Source organism: Balaenoptera ricei, chromosome 5 (genome assembly GCF_028023285.1).
Source record: "Balaenoptera ricei isolate mBalRic1 chromosome 5, mBalRic1.hap2, whole genome shotgun sequence".
NCBI classification, from domain to species: domain Eukaryota; kingdom Metazoa; phylum Chordata; class Mammalia; order Artiodactyla; family Balaenopteridae; genus Balaenoptera; species Balaenoptera ricei.
Window position 1 is genome coordinate 117,490,068 of NC_082643.1, and position 23,753 is coordinate 117,513,820.

The 23,753-nt window shown below is 37.1% G+C and overlaps 1 protein-coding gene across 5 annotated transcripts in view; it reads right to left on the reverse strand.

Annotated features, from left to right (window-relative positions):
• The window catches only part of LOC132366631 (bifunctional heparan sulfate N-deacetylase/N-sulfotransferase 4), an 843,093-nt gene that overhangs the window by 15,020 nt on the left and 804,320 nt on the right, over positions 1 to 23,753 (reverse strand). For all 5 annotated transcript variants that reach the window (XM_059924230.1, XM_059924226.1, XM_059924229.1 and 2 more), the window contains 3 exons: positions 17,895 to 17,991; positions 13,665 to 13,788; positions 4,662 to 4,836 (listed from right to left, as the gene is read on the reverse strand). In XM_059924230.1, coding sequence (XP_059780213.1) covers positions 4,662 to 4,836; positions 13,665 to 13,788; positions 17,895 to 17,991 — 396 coding nt within the window. The remainder of the gene's footprint in view (positions 1 to 4,661; positions 4,837 to 13,664; positions 13,789 to 17,894; positions 17,992 to 23,753) is intronic.

The following is a 23,753-nucleotide window of genomic DNA, read 5'->3' on the forward strand; positions in this document are numbered from 1 at the left end:
GTAGGCTTACATATTACTGTGCTCTTGTTTCATTACAGCCACTGCTGAGGGTTCTGACAATTCCCTAATATCCCTGTGTGTCAGGTGCTATGGGTACAGAGAAGGCAGATGTTTATTCTTGCTTGCTCAGGTGTCACATTTATGTTGATGTTGCCCAAGGCACTTCACTTTGACCCTCCCAAGGGTTTCCACCTAACTCTGCTAATTCCTAAATACCAATTCACTACTGCTTTTCAGTACCAAATTCTCTGAATCTTTCACCTCCTACCATCATTGGTCAAGCTCAAGAGCCCAACACAAATCAATACAATTTTATAAGCATTTATTAAGATCCTTCCCAGAACAATAACCTGCAATAGATTCTAGAGATAAAAAGATATAGGTAAGACAAAATTACTGTCTTCAAAGAAATCAAAATCTGGTATGGAAAACAATAGATTAACAGATTGTGATAAAGTCATATATTTGACTAGAGGTATAAGTTATTTGCTGTGATAGTCAGACCAATAAGTGATTAGTTCTGAATGAAAGATGAAGGGATCTTTTTTAATGATTGATGCTTTTGAGTTAAAATGTAGTGAGAAAGATTTTAATAAGCAGAAAAAAATAAATGTGGAAACTAAGAGAACTTTAAAGTAAATTTGAGTGAAGATGAATGAGGTGTGTGGGAATGGATGAATTGATTTTGCAAGATATCTAAAAGTGAACTTAAAGAAAATTTACTACACGATAAGGATGGAAGTATATTAGAGCCTGATAGAATTATGTAATAGCAGCCCTTATATATGTTAGAAATAAAAATTGCTAAGAAAGTAAAGATGATTAAGTGGTAAATGGTTAAAGTGTAACTAATGAGTGGTAGGTTGGTAGAAATAATAATACTTTTGAAGCCTTCTCATAATTGCATATTTATTGACCTTATTTGTAAATGCATTATGCTACATACATAGAGACTACATAGTACATTTAATTAATACAAGGTGTAGAAACAGGGTAACTTGAGTAAAGAAATATAAACATACTATGTGCATGTTAATACAGTAATGCGAACATTTCTACTTTGCACAGTGATAATATGGAATTGTACTTAATCTGCTCTATATTGACTTATATCAGTTTAGCACCAACTTTTTTTTATACTTATACAACTAAAAAGATTAGCGTAAAAATATGACCAGAAGTCACACAGAACTGGAAAAAATAGCACTATAGGTCCTCTGTGAGGCCCATTATAAAAATGTGGGGTAGAAATTACAGTGGCAGGTGACATTTGTAGGAGTTTCTGAATTATCCCTGCTGAGCTTCAAATTTATGGTACTTACTGAATAGACAGGACTGGGTAATAATGTAACCTAAGTAATAGGTTGCATTATTTTGAAATGTACAGCAGGCTGGGGACCCTACTCTTAGCAATATAGCAATAAAAAGTATTATCAGAAAAATTTATTCATTTCAAATGTGTATGTTCAAAGAATTTACTTGAAGAAGCAGGCATAGATTCTCTCTTTTTAAAAAAAAATGTTGAATCCATGTGGGAAAAAAAAAGATTCATATAAATCTGCTCTAAGCAGTGACCATTTTTTCTGCCAGGAAAATGTGCAACATTTTCCCCCAAATGTTCACATTCAAAATGTTTCATTAAGGCTTAACATCTCAATATTTTTGGCACGATTGAAAAAAATAAGTTTATCTTGCTTTGCAATGTGAATTTTGTTATAGTGAGAAAGACACATTTTTGTATATTAGGGAGTCAATGACTCATGGATTCTAACAATAATTTCTGGATTTTGCTCCCAAAACAAGTGTTCCACTTGAATTCCTAACCACTTGCAATCTCAGTTTACAGTATCACGTTTTTCTGTCCATCATTATTTGTTCTTAGCGATATATGTTTATTGAAGAAATTTTGAAAAGTCAAGAAAAAGAATAAAGGAAAAGGAAAAATTACTTGTTATTTTACAATGCTATTAAATTTTTTCTTTTAATCTACTTTATTTTGGCATTAATTTATGTATGCACTCATATCATTGGGATTTTAGTACATATAGATTATTACCACCTTAAATTCAAGGTCATCAGCTTTAATTAGGCTTTCATTGCAGTGGGCAATTTTACATTTCTCTGGTCAACTTTACCTCACCCCTGTAGCAAGATTTCATACCCCCTTTCTTCTGTCCTTAAACTACTGCCTCCCAAATTTTCCCCCTCTTTTCATTAGATTAACTTGTTCTCAACTTTTTTTTTTTTCTCAGCTTTTTAAAGGAAAAAGAGACCATCATAGTCACTTTAATTTCTCTATCCAAGACCTTCAAATTTACCAGCTAGTACATTTAAACCCTTTTCTATCCCTTAAGTTTCAATGCAGGGGTTCCTAATAACTCCCGCTGATAGAATTCAGAGGATCTATCAACATGAATCTTCAAAAAAAAGTCTCTTTATTTTTAGTAACTTCTAAATAAAATTTGGTATGTACTGTACTTGTGATTTTACCACCAATAAAAATCAGTTCTTTTTTTATCACATTACAGGTCTTTCAGATATATCAAATGTTTATACTCACCGTTATTTCAAAATTACAGTAGTATTAGCCCCATCATTAGATCTTGCCATTTTATGATTTAGTAAATATTTGTTACTGATTTTAAATTACTTTTTTTAAATTGCACATTACATCTTTAGCCTTCCCCCACCCCCGCACAACACCTGTATCCTTCTTCAGTGCTTCTTTTTCACGGGAATATATGGCTATCATCCAGTTGCCCAGGATGGAAATTGATTTATCTTTCACACTGTTTTCTGACCAGGTTCTGTTGATTTTAATCCCTAAAGATTTCTTGATACTTTATCCTTCATCCCATTTCTACTTACTATCTTTGTCCTTGCTACCGCCATTTCACAGCAGGACTATTGCAATAGCCTCTACTTGACTTCTCTGAGTGGTCACTTCTTCCACTCCAATCCATTCTTCAAATAGCAGATAGTATCATGTTTTCTAAAAGGAATTCTGGTAGTTACACACTAACTAAACTAATGTTAAACTAATTCTGGTTTAACATTTTAAAAAGGCTTTCGATGGCTCAAGGAATGGTGGCCACTTGGTTCTCCCACTTGGCTTCTAGCCCCCATGTGCCTCCCAGACTCATCTCCCGCAGGTCTCCACCTCGGGTTTTGCTCTCTAACCACATGAACCTTTTTTTAGTTCTTTAGCTGTGCTGTGGTTCGTTGCACCCAGGGGACTACACATACTTTCCCTCTGCCCCACTCTCCCTCTACCCTCACTCAGTTAAACCTACTCGTCCATCAGTTTTAAGTCTAAAGTTGATTTCTCTAGAGAGTGCTCTCATAGCACCTCCCATACTTCCTCACAGAGCATTCAAAATTTCTAATTATATACCTTTTTGCTTATTTGATTAATATCTATCCACACATTAGAATGAACACAATGTTTTAATTATCATTCTATGGATTAAAACCATCATGAAATGCTGAAGAATACTCCATTTTGGTGTGACACAATTCTATATTGTTGGATATTTACTTTTCCTTTTGTTATTATTATTATGATTAGTATCTCGATGAATAAAAAAGAGATACATATTTTTAATCCTTTTGAGGTTTTCTTATGATCGATTCCAGAAGAGGAATCACAGCACAAAAGTACCTTTACAAACCTTTTGATAACTCTCATCAAATTAGTTTTCAGAAAATATCTCCATATATATCCTTCTACTGGAAAGTTCGAGCACCTTTATCATCACACCCTTGTCAACAGAGAGAATAAGCGTGACAGTTTTTGTCAAGATGATATTTTTAAAAGTACCATTCTGATTTATATTTTGTTGATCCTAATTAGGTTGATCATTTTTCATGTAAATTATTGTGCGGTTGGATTTGTGTGTGTGTATGTAAATTGTTTACCTATGCATTTTGCTTGTCTGCTCATTTTTTTTAAAAAATTATTATTTATTTATTTATGGCTGTGTTGGGTCTTCGTTTCTGTGCAAGGGCTTTCCTTAGTTGCGGCAAGCGGGGGCCACTCCTCATCGCGGTGCGTGGGCCTCTCACTATCGCAGCCTCTCCCGTTGCAGAGCACAGGCTCAAGACGCGCAGGCCCAGTTGTTGTGGCTCACGGGCCCAGTCGCTCCATGGCATGTGGGATCCTCCCAGACCAGGGCTCGAACCCGTGTCCCCTGCATTGGCAGGCAGACTCTCAACCAGTGCGCCACCAAGGAGGCCCTGTCTGCTCATTTTTTTACTCAAATATTTATTTAGTTAGTTAGTTACTTTTACCAATTTTCAGGAACTTTTTTTTTTACAAATTAAGGGAACTAAGCCATTTAACATGTATTGCTAAAGATGCTCTACTTAGATAGTTATTTTAATTTTGTTAATTGTGACTGACCAACATTTTACATGTTTATATGGTTCAATCTATTAATTCTTTGATGTGTGATTTTCTTCTGTTATGTTATGCTTGAAACTCTTTGCCCAAACTGATATCAGTTAGATCTTATCAATAGTTCTTATTTCTCATAATTTTTTTTGTTTGTTTAGCTCTTTTAACATTTGACTGTTCAATACATCTGGACTTTGGTAATTCACGTTACTTACATTCAAGCTATGACCAAATGCTTTTAACAGTATTTTTCACTGCTTCATACCTGATACCAAGAGTATGCCCTGTCTGAGGGGTCAATGAGGATGGTGATGATCTTGGCTTTGGGGACCAGAGATGCAGCTCGTTTGGGAGCTTCTTCTGAATGGAAGTAATTAGCACTCTTTTCAAATAGAAAGTCACTTGTAATGTTGGATGGAGTAGGGAAAAATTCCATATACCTGAAGGCAGAGAAAGACAAATAATTAATCTGAGGTCTAACTGATTTCCTGCCATACTACGGATAAGAAATAATTTAAATATTTTTACATCCATTTATATCAATTTCTAATTATTGGTGTTATAATAGTCAAAATAGAGACTATTCTATACACTTTGAATGTAAAAACAATCCCAGGTAATATTGTTCTAATGGACTAGTTAGGGCAGGGGAAAGAGTGAGATGAAATAGGTAGGTTGTTAAAGAACAGAGGGAAAATCCTTTAGATTTGGGTTGATGTTCTGTGCTATCAAAAACCAAAACCAGAAAAATTAGGTTTACCCTTGGCAAACAGCAAATTACACCATATTGCCTAGTAAATATTTTAAATTACTTCATATCTTTAATTAGTTAAGAATTTTTGAGACTCCGGGAGGGCTCATGCCAAGGAGTACTTCCCAGAACTTTTGCTGCCAGTGTCCTTGTCCCCACAGTGAGCCACAGCCAACCCCACCTCTGCAGGAGACCCTCCAACACTAGCAGCCATATGGCTGACAGGGTCTTGGTGCTCTGACAAAGTGTCAGGACTGAGCCACTGAGGTGGGAGAGCCGAGTTCAGGACATTGGTCAACCAGAGACGTCTCGGCCCCATGTAATATCAAACGGCGAAAGCTTTCCCAGAGATCTCCATTTCAACCCTAAGACCCAGCTCCACTCAATGACCAGCAAGCTCCAGAGCTGGACACCCTTTGCCAAACAACTAGCAAAACAGGAACACAACGCCACCCATTAGCAGAGAAGCTGCCTAAAATCATAATAAGGTCACAGACACACCAGGTGCATCTGAAAACACATCACCGGGACGTGGTCCTCCCAACTAGAAAGACAAAATCCAGCCTCATCCACCAGAACACAGGCACTGGTCCCCTCCACCAGGAAGCCTACACAAACCACTGAAACAACCTTACCAACTGGGGGCAGACACCAAAAACAACAGGCACTACGAACATGCAGCCTGCAAAAAGGAGACCCCAAACACAGAAAGTTAAGCAAAATGAGAAGAAACAGAAACACACAGCAGATGAAGGAACAAGGTAAAAACCCACCAGACCAAACAAATGAAGAAGAAATAGGCAGTCTACCTGAAAAAGAATTCAGAGTAATGATAGTAAAGATGATCCAAAATCTTGGAAATAGAATGGAGAAAATACAAGAAACATTTAACAAGGACCTACAAGAACTAAAGAGCAAACAAACAATGATGAACAACACAATAAATGAAATTAAAAATTCTCTAGAAGGAATCAATAGCAGAATAACTGACACAGAAGAATGTATAAGTGACCTGGAAGATAAAATAGTGGAAATAACTACTGCAGAGCAGAATAAAGAAAAAAGAATGAAAAGAATTGAGGACAGTCTCAGAGACTTCTGGAACAACATTAAACACACCAACATTCAAATTATAGGGGTCCCAGAAGAAGAAGAGAAAAAAAAAAAAGGGACTGAGAAAATATTTGAAGAGATTATAGTTGAAAACTTCCCTAATATGGGAAAGGAAATAGTCAATTAAGTCCAGGAAGCACAGAAAGTCCCATACAGGATAAATCCAAGGAGAAACACACCAAGACACATATTAATCAAACTATGAAAAATTAAATGCAAAGAAAAAATATTAAAAGCTGCAGGGAAAAGCAACAAATAACATAAAAAGGAATCCCCATAAGGTTAACAGCTGATCTTTCAGCAGAAACTCTGCAAGCCAGAAGGGAGTGGCAGGACATATTTAAAGAGATGAAAGGGAAAAACCTACAATCAAGATTACTCTACCCAGCAAAGATCTCATTCAGATTTGACAGAGAAATTAAAACCTTTACAGACAAGCAAAAGCTAAGAGAATTCAGCACCACCAAACCAGCTTTACAGCAAATGCTAAAGGAACTTCTCTAGGCAGGAAACACAAGAGAAGGAAAGGACCTACAATAACAAACCCAAAACAATTAGGAAAATGGTAATAGGAACATGCATATCGATAACTACCTTAAAAGTAAATGGATAAAGTACTCCAACCAAAAGACACAGACTGGCTGAATGGATACAAAAACAAGACCGGTATATATGCTGTCTATAGGAGACCCACTTCAGATCTAGGGACACATACAGACTGAAAGTGAGGGGATGGAAAAAGATATTCCATGCAAATGGAAATCAAAAGAAAGCTGGAGTAGCAATTCTCATATCAGACAAAATAGACTTTAAAATAAAAACTATTACAAGAGACAAAGAAGGACACTACATAATGATCAAGAGATCAATCCAAGAAGAAGATATAACAATTGTAAATATTTATGCACCAAACACAGGAGCACCTCAATACGTAAGGCAAATGCCAACAGCCATAAAAGGGGAAATTGACAGTAACACAATCATAGTAGGGGACTTTAACACCCCACTTTCGCCAATGGACAGATCATCCCAAATGAAAATAAATAAGGAAACACAAACTTTTAAATGATACATTAAACAAGATGGACTTAATTCATATTTATAGGGCATTGCATCCAAAAACACTTTCTTCTCAAGCGCACATAGAACATTCTCCAGGATAGATCATATCTTGGGTCATAAATCAAGCCTTCGTAAATTTAAGAAAATTGAAATCGTATCAAGTATCTTTTCCGACCACAACACTATGAGACTAGATATCAATTACAGGAAAAAATCTGTAAAAAATACAAACACATGGAGGCTAAACAATACACTACTAAATAACCAAGAGATCACTCAAGAAATCAAAGAGGAAATCAAAAAAATACCTAGAAACAAATGACAATGAAAACACAACAACTCAAAACCTATGGGATGCAGCAAAAGCAGTTCTAAGAGGGAAGTTTATAGCAGTACAATCCATTTCAGAAAACAAGAAACATCTCAAATAAACAACCTAACCTTACATCTAAAGCAATTAGAGAAAGAAGAACAAAAAAACCCCCAAAGTTAGCAGAAGGAAAGAAAGCATAAATATCAGATCAGAAATAAATGAAAGAGAAATGAAGGAAACGATAGCAAAGATCAATAAAACTAAAAGCTGGTTCTTTGAGAAGATCAACAAAATTGATAAACCATTAGCCAGACTCATCAAGAAAAATGGGAGAAGACTCAGATCAATAGTATTAGAAATGAAAAAGGAGAAGTAACAACTGACACTCCAGAAATACAAAGGATCATGAGAGATTACAACAAGCAACTATTTGCCAATAAAATGGACAACCTGCAAGAAATGGACAAAATCTTAGAAAAGCACAACCTTCCAAAACTGAACCAGGAAGAAATAGATAATAAAAACAGACCAATCACAAGCACTGAAATTGAAACTGTGATTAAAAGTCTTCCAGCAGACAAAAGTCCAGGACCAGATGGCTTCAATGCTTCTATCAAGCATTTAGAGAAGAGCTAACACCTATCTTTCTCAAACTCTTCCAAAATATAGCAGTGGGAGGAACACTCCCAAACTCATTCTACAAGGCCACAATCACCCTGATACCAAAACCAGACAAAGATGTCACAAAGAAATAAAACTACAGGCCAATATCACTGATGAACATAGATGCAAAAATCCTCAACAAAATACTAGCAAACAGAATCCAACAGTACATTAAAAGGATCATACACTATGATCAAGTGGGGTTTATCCCAGGAATGGAAGGATTCTTCAATATACGCAAAGCAATCAATGTCATAAACCATATTAACAAATTGAAGGAGAAAAACCATATGATCATCTCAATAGATGCAGAAAAAGCTTTTGACAAAATTCAACACCTATTTATGATAAAAAAAACTCTCCAGAAAGTAGGCATTGAGGGAACTTACCTCAACATAATCAAGGCCATATATGACAAACCCACAGCCAACATCGTTCTCAATGGTGAAAAACTGAAACCATTTCCATTAAGACCAGGAAGAAGACAATGTTGCCCACTCTCACCACTATTATTCAACACAGTTTTGGAAGTTGTAGCCACAGCAATCAGAGAAGAAAAAGAAATTAAAGGAATCTAAATCAGAAAAGAAGAAGTAAAACTGTCATTGTTTGCAGATGACATGATACTATGCATATAGAATCCTAAAGATGCTATCAGAAAACTACTAGAGCTAATCCATGAATTTGGTAAAGTAGCAGGATACAAAATTAATGCACAGAAATCTCTTGCATTCCTATACACTAATGATGAAAAATCTGAAAGAGAAATTAAGGAAACACTCCCATTTACCATTGCAACAAAAAGAATAAAATACCTAGGAATAAACCTACCTAAGGAGACAAAAGACCTGTATGCAGAAAACTATGACACTGATGAAAGAAATTAAAGATGATACAAACAGATGGAGAAATATACCATGTTCTTGGATTGGAAGAATCTATATTGTGAAAATGACTATACTACTGAAAGCAATCTACAGATTCAATGCAATCCCTATCAAACTACCAATGGTATTCTTCACAGAACTAGAACAAAAAATTTCACAATTTGTATGGAAACACAGAAGACCCAGAATGGCCAAAGCAACCTTTAGAAAGAAAAAACAGAGCTGGAGGAATCAGGTTTCTGGACTTCAGACTATACTAAAGCTACAGTAATCAAGACAGTATTGTACTGGCACAAAAACAGAAATATAGATCAATGGAACAGGATAGAAAGCCCAGAGATAAACCCACACACATATGGTCACCTTATTTCTGATAAAGGAGGCAAGAATATACAATGAAGAAAAGACAGCCTCTTCAATAAGTGGTGCTGGGAAAATGGGACCACTACATGTAAAAGAATGAAATTAGAACACTCCCTAACACCATACACAAAAATAAACTCAAAATGGATTAAAGACCTAAATGTAAGGCCAGACACTATAAAACTCTTAGAGGAAAACATAGGCAGAACACTGTATGACATAAATCACAGCAAGATCCTTTTTGACCCACCTCCTAGAGAAACAGAAATAAATACAAAAATAAACAAATGGAACCTAATGAAACTTAAAAGCTTCTGCACAGAAAAGGAAATCATAAACAAGATGAAAAGACAACCCTCAGAATGGGAGAAAATATTTGCAAAGAAAGCAACTAACAAAGGATTAATCTCCAAAATATACAAACAGCTCATGCAGCTCAATATCAAAAAAAAACAACAACCCAATCCATAAATGGGCAGAAGACCTAAATAGACATTTCTCCAAAGAAGATATACATATTGCCAACAAACACATGAAAGGATGCTCAACACCACTAATCATTAGAGAAATGCAAATCAAAACTACAATGAGGTATCACCTCACACCAGTCTGAATGGCCATCATCAAAAAATCTATGAACAATAAATGCTGGAGAGGGTGTGGAGAAAAGGGAACCCTCTTGTACTGTTGGTGGGGATGTAAATTGATACAGCCACTATGGAGAACAGTATGGAGGTTCCTTAAAAAACTGAAAATAGAATTACCATAAGACCCAGCAATCCCACTACTGGGCATATACCCTGAGAAAACCATAATTCAAAAAGAGTCATGTACCACAATGTTCATTGCAGCTTTATTTACAATAGTCAGGACATGGAAGCAACCTAAGTGTCCATCGACAAATAAATGGATAAAGAAGATGTGGCACATATATGCAATGGAATATTACTCAGCCATAAAAAGAAACAAAATTGAGTTATTTGTAGTGATGTGGATGGACCTAGAGACTGTCATACAGAGTGAAGTAAGTCAGAAAGAGAAAAACAAATACCGTATGCTAACACATATATATGGAATCTAAAAAATATATATATATGGTTCTGAAGAACCTAGGGGCAGGACAGGAATAAAGATGCAGACGTGGAGAATGGACTTGAGGACACGGGGAGGGAGAAGGGAAAGCTGGGATGAAATGAGAGAGTGGCATGGACATATATACACTACCAAAGGTAAAACAGCTGGTGAGAAGCAGCTGCATAGCACAGGGAGATCAGCTCGGTGCTTTGTGTCCACTTAAAGGGGTGGGATAGGGAGGGTGGGAGGGAGACACAAGAGAGAGGGGATATGGGGATATATGTATATGTATAGCTGATTCACTATGTTATACAGCAGCAACTAACACAACATTGTAAAACAATTATACTCCAATAAAGATGTTAAAAAAAAAACCTTCTTATTTGAGGACATAGTTTTAAGCAATTACATAAACATTAAAAATGGGCAGAAGAACTGAATAGACATTTTTCCAAAGAGGAAATGCAGATGGCCAACAGGCACATGAAAAGATGCTCAACATTGCTTATCATCAGGGAAATGCATATCAAAACCACAATGAGATATCACCTCACACCTGTCAGAATGGCTATCATCAAAAAGAACACAAATAACAAGTGTCTGTGAGGATGTGGAGAAAAGGGAACCCTTGTACACTGCTGGTGGGAATTTAAATTGGTGCAGCCACTGTGGAAGACAGTATGGAAGTTCCTCAAAACTACCATATGACCCAGCAATTCAACTCCAGGGTATATATTGAAAATAACCAAAAGCACTAATTCAAAAAGTTACACGCACCCCAATGTCCATAGCATGTTATTTACGATTGCCGAGATATGGAAGCAACCTATATGTCCATCAACAGATGAATGGATAAAGAAGATGTGGTATGAATATGCAATGTAATACTATTCAGCCATAAAAAAGAACAAAGGTTTGCCATTTGCAGCAACATAGATGGACCTGGAGGGCATTATGCTAAGTGAAATAAGTCAGAAAAGGACAAATACTGTATGATACACTTACATGTGGAATCTAAAAAATACAACAAACTAATGAATATAACAAAAAGGAAGCAGACTTACAGATATGGAGAAGAAACTAGTGGTTACTAGTGGCGGGGGGAGAGGGGCAATATAGGGGTGGGAAAGTGGGAGGTACAAACTATTGTGTGTAAGATAGGCTCAAGGATGTATTGTACAACACGGGGAATATAGTCAATATTTCGTAATAAGCATAAAAGGAAAGTAACTTTTAAAAATTGTATAATTTTTTTTTTTAAATAGGGAAACTAAACAAAATAAATTATTTCTAACTTAAAAAAAAAAGAAAGAGAATTTTTCAAGTACCTCTCAGGATAGACTGCTAAACTATTTACACCTTTGTGGAAAATTTATATAACATTTTCCTTTCACAGTTGGTCTCTCAAAATATATTCTTCCCTGTGTCATCCATACTAGATGTAATTAAGGAATTATTCTTATCTTGATTTGTATATATTAAACTTTTATGATATGTTTAAAATTCCTGAGAATAAAATGTGTTCTCTCAAAAAAAAAATAGAAAATTTATGTTTGCAAACTTGAATGCAAAATTCTTAAATTGAGATTAAAGTGCACGAAAGAGGAAAATGTCAGAATAGCTATAAAATACTAAACAGATTATGGCATAGTAGCTTTCCTCCTTTTTAACTTCTGCATGATTTGTAGTATGTGTAGCAATGTGAACACATTATAGTCTATCCAGAGTAATTAAAGAGATATTTCCTGCCAGTTGATCCTGTGGTGCCTCGGCAGGTTCACTCTTCCATCTGCTGTGGAAACATTCCTCTGTGTGTAGATTATGGAATCAATATGTTCAGAGGTTAATTCAGTGCGAGGCGTTAATTATGTGTGTAACCCTCTTTACAGCTCATCACTTCTCTAACCCTCAAATGTTCTAGAAATAAATAATAAGAGCAATTAAGAATTCACATAAGACACTTATTCTCATCTTTGACATTTGTTATTATATTTCCCAAATGTGAAGTGGTGAAAAGTCTCATCTATATTCCTGCTTAACAATTTGTGTTCCATTTGAGCTCACAGATAAAATTGCTGCTCTGCTTTCAGTAACTTGCATGCAATTTCAAAATTCATTTAGCCTTTTTAAAGTAAGGTAGAATAGTGATCTCCTAGGTGCAGAGTGGACACGGCTCTACTCACGATGGGAAGTCAAATCTGTTCACTGGCATCGCCCCTGCCCCACTCTCGTCCTAGCTGCATCTTAAAAGAATGAGCCTTTCATGAGGACATATTCACGTGTAATGTTGACATAAGGTCACATGCTACAGAGGTATGCATTGAGGGGAACTTTCCTCAGGGGGGATTTGGAAATCAGGGCCATATTTTCCTTAGAAAATTGGGATAGAGCTAGAAAAAACCCCCAGAGTGAACATCAGTTGCAATACCAGGTTTATTCTATTTCAGTTTAGGAAAAATATTGTGATTTTGACATTTTCATAACTTATCAAATACAAAGTAATTTTCCTCTTATGCACATGTGTGACTAGCATTAATATGATTTTGGAAACGTTCTGTTATTGGCATGACAAATATCAGTTTATATTATAATACAACATTTACAGCCTATGTGATTAATGAAGATACATGTCACGGACTATAAAATAAAACAAACTACTGATTTATTTGTTTTCTCAAGAGTCATTGTGAAGACAAATTATGTATTTAGTTAAAAAAAATTCTAGGCACAGTAAAATAATAATATGCTTAAGGAGAATTTTAAATATCCTTATGAATAATGCTGATGAAAAATATTCCATAATCCTCTTTATTCAATCATACTAATTTACCAGAAAAATATTATCATTATTGCACTGTCCAAATCAAATTATAGGCAACACTGATTAAATATATCATTATAAATTAATTTCTAATTCACTATGGTAGAATTGACCATACATTTATTCTGTAATTAAGTAGATGCCATGCATACATCTATAATTGCTCAGCTGTGAAGGAGCATGTGTTAATAATGGACTTTACTTTTTGTTATTTTTCTTACCAGTCAATTCCCTTGTGGTAGTTGTTGCCATTGAAGAATTGGACTTCTTCAAATGTTTTGGGGCTGGGGAGATTGCTGATGATGGAAGGGTGCATAAGAAGAAATAAATAAAGTGCTGTTGTTCCTATTACAAAACAGGAGGCAACAGGTTATAAAGCAATAAAAGAAGAGACATATATTGTAACAAAATTTTTGCTCAGAAAATAATATGCAAAAGACCAAATCATTCCAGTATCAAAATGATTTCCTAAAAATCAGTTGAGTGCATTTCATGTGGCAATGATGTGTTCTTATATTAGTCTTCATGATTCTATTGACCTAAACACTTCATTTAATATGAGGACATAGTCAAAGTCAAGCAGACTGGTAGATGATACAGCTAGGGGAGAACTTCAGAAATCAGGTGGTTCAATTTCCCTCCTGGAGTCGGATGAGTGGCAAAAGTATCAAAGACATCGAGCACAATACCTGAACCTTAATTAATATTATATTCAGATCAATTAAATTAAATCAAACTATTCAAAAGATGTTGACCTGTGCAACTCTGTACAAGTTGCTGTAGTAATGATTGATGATAAATCTTGATAAGAAAAATACATTTGCTGGCCTCGATAGACTTAAAGTGTATCTGTGGACTTGAGTCAAGTAAACAGGTAATTGCAGCGTAGTGAGGGAGGTCCCATGATAAGAGCAGAGTGTTTTTCTAATACCTGAGAAAATGGGTGATTTATACTTGGGAAGTCAGTGAAGACTTCCAGGAGGAAGCATTTTTTAAGGTTGTACCTTAAAAACGTGTTTCCAGTAAGGCTGAAAGAGGAGTGCAGGATTCTGGAAGATGGCCAGTTGAATGTTCTACCCTGACAAGATGGGACAATCAAGTCTGATAGCTGAGACACTAGGCTAAACAGACTGGCTGATAGAACCCACTGAGTGTACATATCACAGAAGGCACAAATGTCACCTCTAAACCTGAGTCAGGCCAGAAACTGGGGACCACAGCAGGAAGGATCATGAAGGGACTGGCTCTCATAAATCAAAACTTCCCTTATGGAAAAGGTTATTTCTTTTGTAACGTGTTGCACCCAGGAGATTCTGTTGGATTTCCCAGCCCTAGGAGAGCTTGGAATGAACTACGCAAGAGGGCTGGCACAACAAAAATGATAGTAGCTGGGGATCTGGAAGCAGAGAAGATCATCAGAGAATTGTGTATATAAAGGAAAGTAACAACAGATCTCGGGGGACCTAAGAAATCCAGAATGGGTGGCTCCTAGTGAAATGTGAGGACAAAAATTAATAAATGCCCTTAAGGAGATTTAATTACTAATTGAAAAACATATTTAAAATGAACAAATATGGAATCAAATTATATAAAAGTAACAAAAAATATTAAAGGAGTCAGAACTGGTTAAGAACTGAATTAGAGGCCCAAAGTACAGAAGAACTATCTCAAACACACTGAAAAATTTAGACATGAAAGTTATGGGGGGCAATAGCAGTCTTGAAGAACTGATCTGATTTTCTCCTGAAAATAAAAGGAGTTCAAAAAGGAGAAAATGTGAGAGGAGGAACAAAAATCTTCCAGGGAGAGGAAATCAATTAGAGATGGAGTAGTATAGAATAGCAGCTGGAAGGGAACAGGGAATCCAGAAGGTTTCTTTCTACATACTTTTTAGAATGGGGCCTACATAAAAATATTTAATTGATGATGAGAAAGAAGCTTGTGTTTGTGTGTGAGAGAGAGACAGAGAAAGTCAGAGACAGAGAGAGACAGAGAGGGAGATTTTTGAGACACACAAGAGCTGAAATATTAATAGGTTAACATCCCTGAGATGTTGAGATTGGATGGTTCCAGGGTAAAGATACAGGGACATTTTTGAATTATTGCTGAATATTTTAAAATGAATACTCTATAACCTCATTTGGTAGCATGTACATGTTTAGCCACCCTGATGGTCACAGAATTGCACCCAGAGCTCCCCTGGGCTACAGAAAGTCAAAGCCTTTATGCTCTGAGCCATACACCTTCACGCTGCCAGGAGCAGGAGGGATGTCGGGAGGCCTCTGAGAGGAAGGAAGGAGAAAGCAATTTCAACCAGGGACAGTAGACACATGGCCTGATGTTCATATGATCAGCCATAAAATCTGGGTCCATGGCCTCAAAATGTATATTTACTTTATTATTGCCTATGCTTTCATCTATCCTTGACATGCATTTTTATCCACTGTCTTTGATATAAATATTTTGTAGAGGAAGTTTCTCACACGTTGTAATGCTCTAAGAGAAACTTTGTTCTATTTTATATATAATCAACTTCTTTTTAGTTTTACCAGAGTAAATGTACCAGGGTAAGTCAGTCAAATTGTGAGAAATCAATATTGACAATGGGAAATCTGATCTTCTAGAAGATTTAAGGCCAATGAATTATGCTTTCAGAATTATTGTGCTAAATTTAACCCTTTTGGAAATCCTCTCCTACCCTAGTAATATCAAAATTTGACCCGGAATCATGAAGAATGCCCATGTGTCCACAGGATTCTAGTAGGACTGCGGTGTCAACTTTGAGTGCCTTAAGCCCAGGCCTATCCTGCTCCCTGTCTATCCCCATTCACTGCCCCACTTTTAGCTGATGGAAATTTTTTCAGGTTTAAGTTATTTAAAGACAACTTTGCATTAAAGACCAGGTTCTTAGCATTTATCTGTGCCCATCCTCCAGGGAATTTACAGCCTCTGACAGCAGTGGGAGTTTTGCCAACTGAAGCAACAGGAGAACAAATGAAGACTTCAGACTTCTATAATTGAATGGATTTTAAGAATTATCACAATCATTTTCACACTAAGATAGCATTTTCATAGCATATAAAATATTATCATCCAATTTCTTTAACTTGTTTGCTTGTCTTGGGAAGGCCAAAACCAGCTAAAATCTTTATCATTTCCACACTGGTAGGTCCAATATTAAAATCTAAAGGTGTAAGTTATTGTCTGTAAATACAAACAGCAAAGAAGAAAACTAGATTTTTTCTTACTAACCTGTAGTGTTCTAGCAGATCTAAGAAGTAGTAACATTCAATGACAAATGAGAGAAGATATGACTTTAAATTTTTAGCATGATTTTACAACATAGGAATGTTTTGTTTCTTTAGTAGTCATTCCAGTGTTAGAACTGCTGTGAGGGAGTTGGTAGAAAATTAATGCACATTTTAAACAATAACAACAACAAAAGTGGTATATCTGAAAATATGTGCTGCTTTTTTTCCCTCCCTGCACATGTAACTTACTATTGTAATACAATTTATATTTATGGAGGAGGAAAAGATTTCAACAACCAATATCTAATAGTCTGGAAATTTTGCCCACAACCTTTAAAATGGTCTACATGCTTGTATTATAAATATCTTCATCTAGGCCAGTCTTATTTATTGTGACTGTTTGTCTTGTGTTATGGTTTGTGCATTCACTGATGAAAAAGTGCTTCTAGTCAAAGTTGTGAATTCAAAATACAGCAACTCAGTAAAAAGTTTAATTAATCAGGACATCAGCAAAGTATATAAAGCTGTCGCATGCTGAAGAAAGTATAAAATATTCTAATTGAAAGTATCATTTCATTGGCGAAATACTTTCACTCTCTTTTATTACATTCTTATACACTTGTCCTTCAGCACATGAGAAAATATCAAGGGAAAAAAAATGCCTGATGAGCCATAGGTGTATCATAAAATAAGTACAAACCATATTCATATATAATGATTATTTGGAAAACAAACCACACAGGTAGAATATTTGAAGGTAATAATGACAGTGGTTCTGAAAAAAAATCAATTCAAGGTTGATATGCAGTGTAAAATAATTTGAATCAAGCCAAAGCCCTTTGTTATAACTTAATTCAGGAGTTAATTAGGCAAAGCCATAAAAAGTAGAAATTAAAAATCAGATATCACAACTGTGACATATAAGCTCCAAGTTGTCAAAAATGTGATGTCTGTTGAACAGTTTTAAAATTGATAGATAAAAATTTAGCCCATAAGTCTAATTAAATGAGCAACTTTAGGGTCTCTTTGAGGATCATGGCATAACGACGATCCACAGGGATGAAGAACAATTCAAATAATGAACTTGCACGGGTGTCTAAATATTTCACAAAGCCAAACAATCAAATACCATATGACCATGTGTTTCATGACAAAAAAAAAAAAAAAAAGAATGCAAACAGCACAGTTGGCTGTTCTTACCTGTTTTTTGTGGCCCAATTACAAGGAATTTTGGTAAGTGGTCACAAGTTTTCTCTCTGGACCAGATGTCTTTGTGTCTTTTATCATCACATGGATTCTGCAAGAAGGAAGAATAATGAATCTTACTGTGTAATGAATGCCTAGCTCTGGTCCATAAAAATTGTTCAAAAGACAGGATCAACTTCTTGCCTGATACCCTAGAACTAGGAGTTAGACCTTGTTCTGGTTCTGGTTCTTTGGTTTCCAAATTGTTTCCTTCTAAACTGGCACCTTCCTTTCCTTCAAGGTTAGAACTCAGCATCAAGTCGCTCCTGCCGTCATCCTTCTGAGGCTTGGCTAGGTTCTAACTGCTGAGATTCCACTCTGTCTCTGAATTCATGTTTTACTTCTGTATACCTGAGCCTTAACTTGTCTCTACCTGGTTTGAACATAGTTTCTCAGTTTTCTGTGCTCTGCCCTAATCGTTGTTATTTTTTTTTCCCGAGTGGCTTGAAAGCCATCCTTCAACTCCAGACTTGGCCAACTTTTCCTTTACTTTTCACACTATGTGCTATTCTCTGCTGATCCAGATAATCTCATAGTTTGGCCCTACCCCACAAGCAGATACCATGCAGATCATTATTTCTAGCCCCTACTTCCCTCCTGAACTCTAGACCAATATTTTAAATTGCATATGTGTCACTGTTGTATAGATATGGTGAGGAAATGCCAGACCTAACATAGCCATCTGTCCAATTTTATCCCCATCTCAGTGTTCTCCTGTGCTGGTCTCCATTCCATTCCATTCAAGTGACCAGATTCATCATCCAATTCATAACACTTCTGAGAATAAAAAGAGCCCTTAAATGAAAGTGATACAATTTTTGAAATGTCTATTGACTGACAAATTGGTTTTATTATATTGGTAATCAAATTAATAATTATATTCAAAAATAATTTTCACAAATAGAATTCTTTCTAAAAATATGTTGACCATTAAAACAATTATAATTTTACATTTATTATTCAAATATTAAAAATAGCATAAGATGAATAATCATTTATGGTTCACATTTATGTACTTTAATCAGTTTTTTAGCCATATCTTCTCTAATATCATGTCAGGGGCCTATTACCGTTGCTGGTTTTTCAAAGCCCAGTGGTCTGGAGCATGCTGGGACATACCCTCCAAGGTACAGGCTGTGTTATTGTACTTTGCAACTCCTACTACTAAGATAGAAGCACAGTGCTGGATGGGCTTCTTTGGGTTTTGGACGCAGCATTTTTTTTTTTTTGCCCTAGGAAATATTGCTCTGAGTCACTGACTGGATGATGCAGAAACCTGCTAGTTTTGAGTGGAACCCAGAAGAAGAAAGAGCCCTATAAGAGGTAAGAGTGAGGTCCAAGCAGCCCTCCCACTTGGGCCATACATCCTACCAGACCCATGGTACCATGGCATCTATGGTATAAAATTGACACCAAAGAGAGTTTTGGTCAAGTCCCAGAGGAGAATCACAGTGTACTCCCCTAAGGTTATGCAGCAAGGTGTTGCTGGGCCCTGGAAGAGATAATGCTTGTCATGGATTTTCAAAGTGATAATGTGGCCATTAATTGGCCATCATAAGCTGAGTATTGACAGACCAACCAAGTCATAAGTTCAAGTGTACCCAATAGCAATTCATTGTAAGATGGGTGGTACATCCAGAACTGATTTCAAGAAGATACAAAGACTATAAGTTAACTTTATAAACAAGTGCCCAGACCCCATGTCACCTATCACTGTTCCACTCATGCCTCTATATCAGCTCATTCTTATAGTTTCATGGAAGGTCCTCTATAACCTGCTGATGAAGAGGGGGAAACCCTAGCTTGGTTTGTAGATAGGCTGACCCATATGTTGGTAGAAGCCCAAACTGGACTGCAGCTGCCCTACAGGCCCATTCAGGGAGGTTCCTAAAAACAAATCGTTAAGGGAAAGTGTCCAATTGGCAGAGTTCTGGACAGTGTCTTTGGCCATCCACATTTTTGCAAATAGACTAGTAGCCCAAGGTAAGGGTATAGCGGACTAATAAGCAGTGATGAATGGGTTAGCCAAGGAACTTAAAGGAGCAAGACAGGAATATTAGGGCTACTAAGTTCTAGGGAAGAGGCAGGTGGATGGACCTGTGATAGTGACCAAAACGTGTGATAATCTTTGTATTGCCCATTGATGTACACCAGAGAGTATCCAATGTAGAACTGCTGAACAACCAAGCAGTCAGATGATTTAGCCAGTTCCCAGCATTCCCACATGTCATGTAACCTCTGTTCTCAGCCAAACCAGTGTTGAAGCAATGGGCTTATGAATGGAGAAGCTGTGGTAGCAAGATGGAAGCCATTCCTGGGCTTCCTTCCCCCAAGTCTGCTTTAGTTACAGCTGCTGCTGAATACCTGACCTGTCAGTAACAGAGGCCAGTTCTAAGTCCCAGAAATAGCACTCTCCTACCACTTAGTAGAAAATTGATTATGTTGGACACTTCCATCCTTAAAAGGGCAGTGACTCATCCTGATCCCATCTGACACATATTCAGAGTATGAATTTACCTTCTCTGCTTACATAGCCTTAGCCATCATCACTATGCAAGGCCTCATGGAGTGTCTGACTCATTGACATGGTATCTCACATAATATTGCTTCAGGTAAAGGGACCACTCTTGACAAAGGAAGTGTGATAGTAGGCTTATGCCCTTGGGAGTCACTGGTCCTATCACGCCTCACTATCCAGACCTGCTGGCCTGATAGAGTGGTGAAAGACTGCATGAAAGATACAGTTGAAGTACCAGCTTGGAGATACACTGTACTTCTTAAATCAAAAGCTATTGGTTGGTGCTGTGTCTCCAAAAGGTAGTGTAGCTGTGTCTAGGAATTAAGGAGTAGATGTAGGAGTGGACCCATTCACCATCATTTCTAATGGCTTAATTAGAGAATTTGTGCTTTCCATCTCCACAACTTTAAGGTCTATTGGTCTAGGAGTTCTGGTTCCCAGAGGAGAGATGCTTCCACCAGGAGGCCCAGGAGGAGGATCGCCACACTTAAAGTTGCAGCTTGTACCCATTCACTTTGGATTTCTTGTGCCAGTAGACCATCAGACATGGAAATGAGTTACCATCCTGATAGGAACAATTGACTCTGATCATCATGAGATGTAGAACAGCTATTATACACGGATAAATATCTTTGGCACTCAAATAATGCACTAGGTTACTTGTTGATACTTCCGCGCCCAATTTTAATAATTGAGAAAGCAGAGCCACCACAGCCTGATTAGGGTTGGGCTGGGCACCAGATCAGAGTCTACCATAGTACACCCCTTGCTTCACAAATTAAGTTATCTTTATCCAGGCACAGCCTTCCTCTGTCATAATTCCTAGGGAAATTTACAAGAAAAGAATTAGTGAGACAAACTAGAACTGTTGCTACTGCAGTTGGTCCTGAGACTGTACCTGACCCACAAGGCCAGCCATCTAGACCAGCGGAAGTGCTAACCACAGGTGGGGGAAATCCAGAATAGGGGATAGAGGTGGGAGAAACTGTGCACTGGTTTCAGCTTTGGCGCCAACTGCGGCAACAAGGTTGCAGTTTCTCCTAATGACCTTCCTCTTATAGGTTTCCCCAGGAATAATGCTCACGATTGTGGAAATGTTGTTCCTGGGTGAATCAGTGCAATATGAGAAGCAAGTATAGCTATATGGTACAGGGTATGGACAGGGGTGTGTGGCAGACTGAGTGCTCTTTCCTCCACTGAAGGAAAATCCCTATCTCTGGCCAATGCAACACCTTATCCCCATTCCCACCACACTTCCGCCCCCAGCTGGGGAGATTGAGTATTGCCCTTGGCCAATAGGAGCTACCGGACAGAAAGTCGTGCATCCCCGCCCGACACTCCAGAGGTGGCCCGTGTCCAGTGACTGACTGATACAGGGGTGTAAAAGCCTGACCAGCTTGCTTCAAGGTGAGACAACTTGTGTAATTAGCTCTCTCCCTGCAGATCCAGTCAAGGATCCAGACTTTTCCTAAGACCACATCCATGCTCTGCTTTTTCCTGTTCTACATTTTCCCTTATAAGCTTTTCCTGAAACCGTTTCCTCAATAAATCATTGAACCAGAGCCCTACCTCAGAATTGATCCCAGTGCATTTTCCATTACCATCTTCCGTTGGAAGAAGAACAGAGTGCAATATAAAGAGACCAGTTATGTATGCATTGTGTGAGAATTAGCCTTGCAAAAGGTTAGGCTATACATCTTGGATTTCTTGATGAATTCATCTATAGAAACTGTGATAAAAGGAGTTAATTACAAGCCAATAAACTCAACATTCTTTATTTTACATAAAAATGAAATTTTATTTTATTTTTACTGGTGTCTCTGTTTTCTGCAATCTTTTATTCAGTGTTCAATCGCCAATCCTCTATGGTCTAGTTTCAGCTTAACTCTCTAAACATAATTTTCACTAGAGCACAGAAGGCTAAACTATCTTGTCTCCTTTTCTTCCTTCAGTAACAGAGTATCCTCTTGTTCAGTCTCTGGGTTCTCAGCTACAGACTATATTTCACAGTGTCTCTTGAATTTAGCTTTCTTCCTATGAATCATTTCAGTTTAAGGAAAGTGAGCCAAAAGGACGTAAAGTATCTTCTTAAGGATAAAGTCGCTCTCCCTAGATTTTTCCTTTCCTACTTACTGCCAGCTGTAAAATGGCTACAATTGCAGCATGTGCCTTGGGCTCAGAGGTGGAAGCCATACATATGTCGAACACCTGCCAACCTGGGGCCCTGGATAATCATGTGGAACAGAGCTATCTAACTCTTGCAGACTGCTTGCCCATTTTTAGACAGTTGTATGAGGGGGAAATACATTTCTACTTTATTTAGCCAGTGTAGTTTTGGAATGTCATCATTATAGCAACATTGCCTATACTCTCACTCAATGTGTTTCAAAGCACTTTGCGAGAAGGTAAAAAAAAAAACATGTGTCAGAATGTGAATTACTGAACGGCATGCTTAAACAAGAACATCCTGCTACAGGAAAAAAAGAAGATTCCGGATGATGCAACCAGCTGCTTAGTGGTATAGATTGTTTATATGTTGGCACAAACTTCTTGTCTCATGGCGAATCAGCAACAAATAATTCAAGCCTGTTCGTGGACCACACTTTGAGTAGCACTACTCTGAATTAACAACTGCCAACACCAACCTAAAGCTTCAGTTCTACTGTATTCACTACTATAGATATACCTGCACCTGAATCTTTGAATTATTTATCTTTCTGTGCAATGCTCTTATTTTTTCCCCCACAATACAGTCAAAATCTTGCCAGTTCTTCCTGCTGAAGCTAATATCCGCCATGAACCTTCCCTATTTATTTTGCAGGGGCAGCACAGCCCAGTTACTAAGAGAGTGAGCTCAGGAGGGAGACTGTCTGTGTCTTAAGGAATTTTCCTAAACTCTCTGGACCTCAGATTCCTACAAAAAAAATAATGATTGATATTATCTACCTTGCATATAGGTCTATATATGCATAAATATAAATATATTGCATAAATATATTAAATGAGTTAATATATTTAAAATGATTAAATCGTGCTCTATAAAAGAAAGTGCTTATTCTGTAATCCCACATTAACTTTTTTCTTTCCTTTGCCTAGATTAGTTAGGCAGTTGGAGCAGCAGAAAGAGATTACTCTTGCTGATGGATTGGCTTCTTGCAGATATCCATCTGCAAGATAAGAGCTGACTTCCTGGTGCTTGTCAGAAGCACCAGCACCTAAGGTGCCCTTCCTCACAGCCAGATGGCTAGACTTCTGGGATACCCGATTTGGAAATGGCTTGGAGTTTCTTCAGGCAA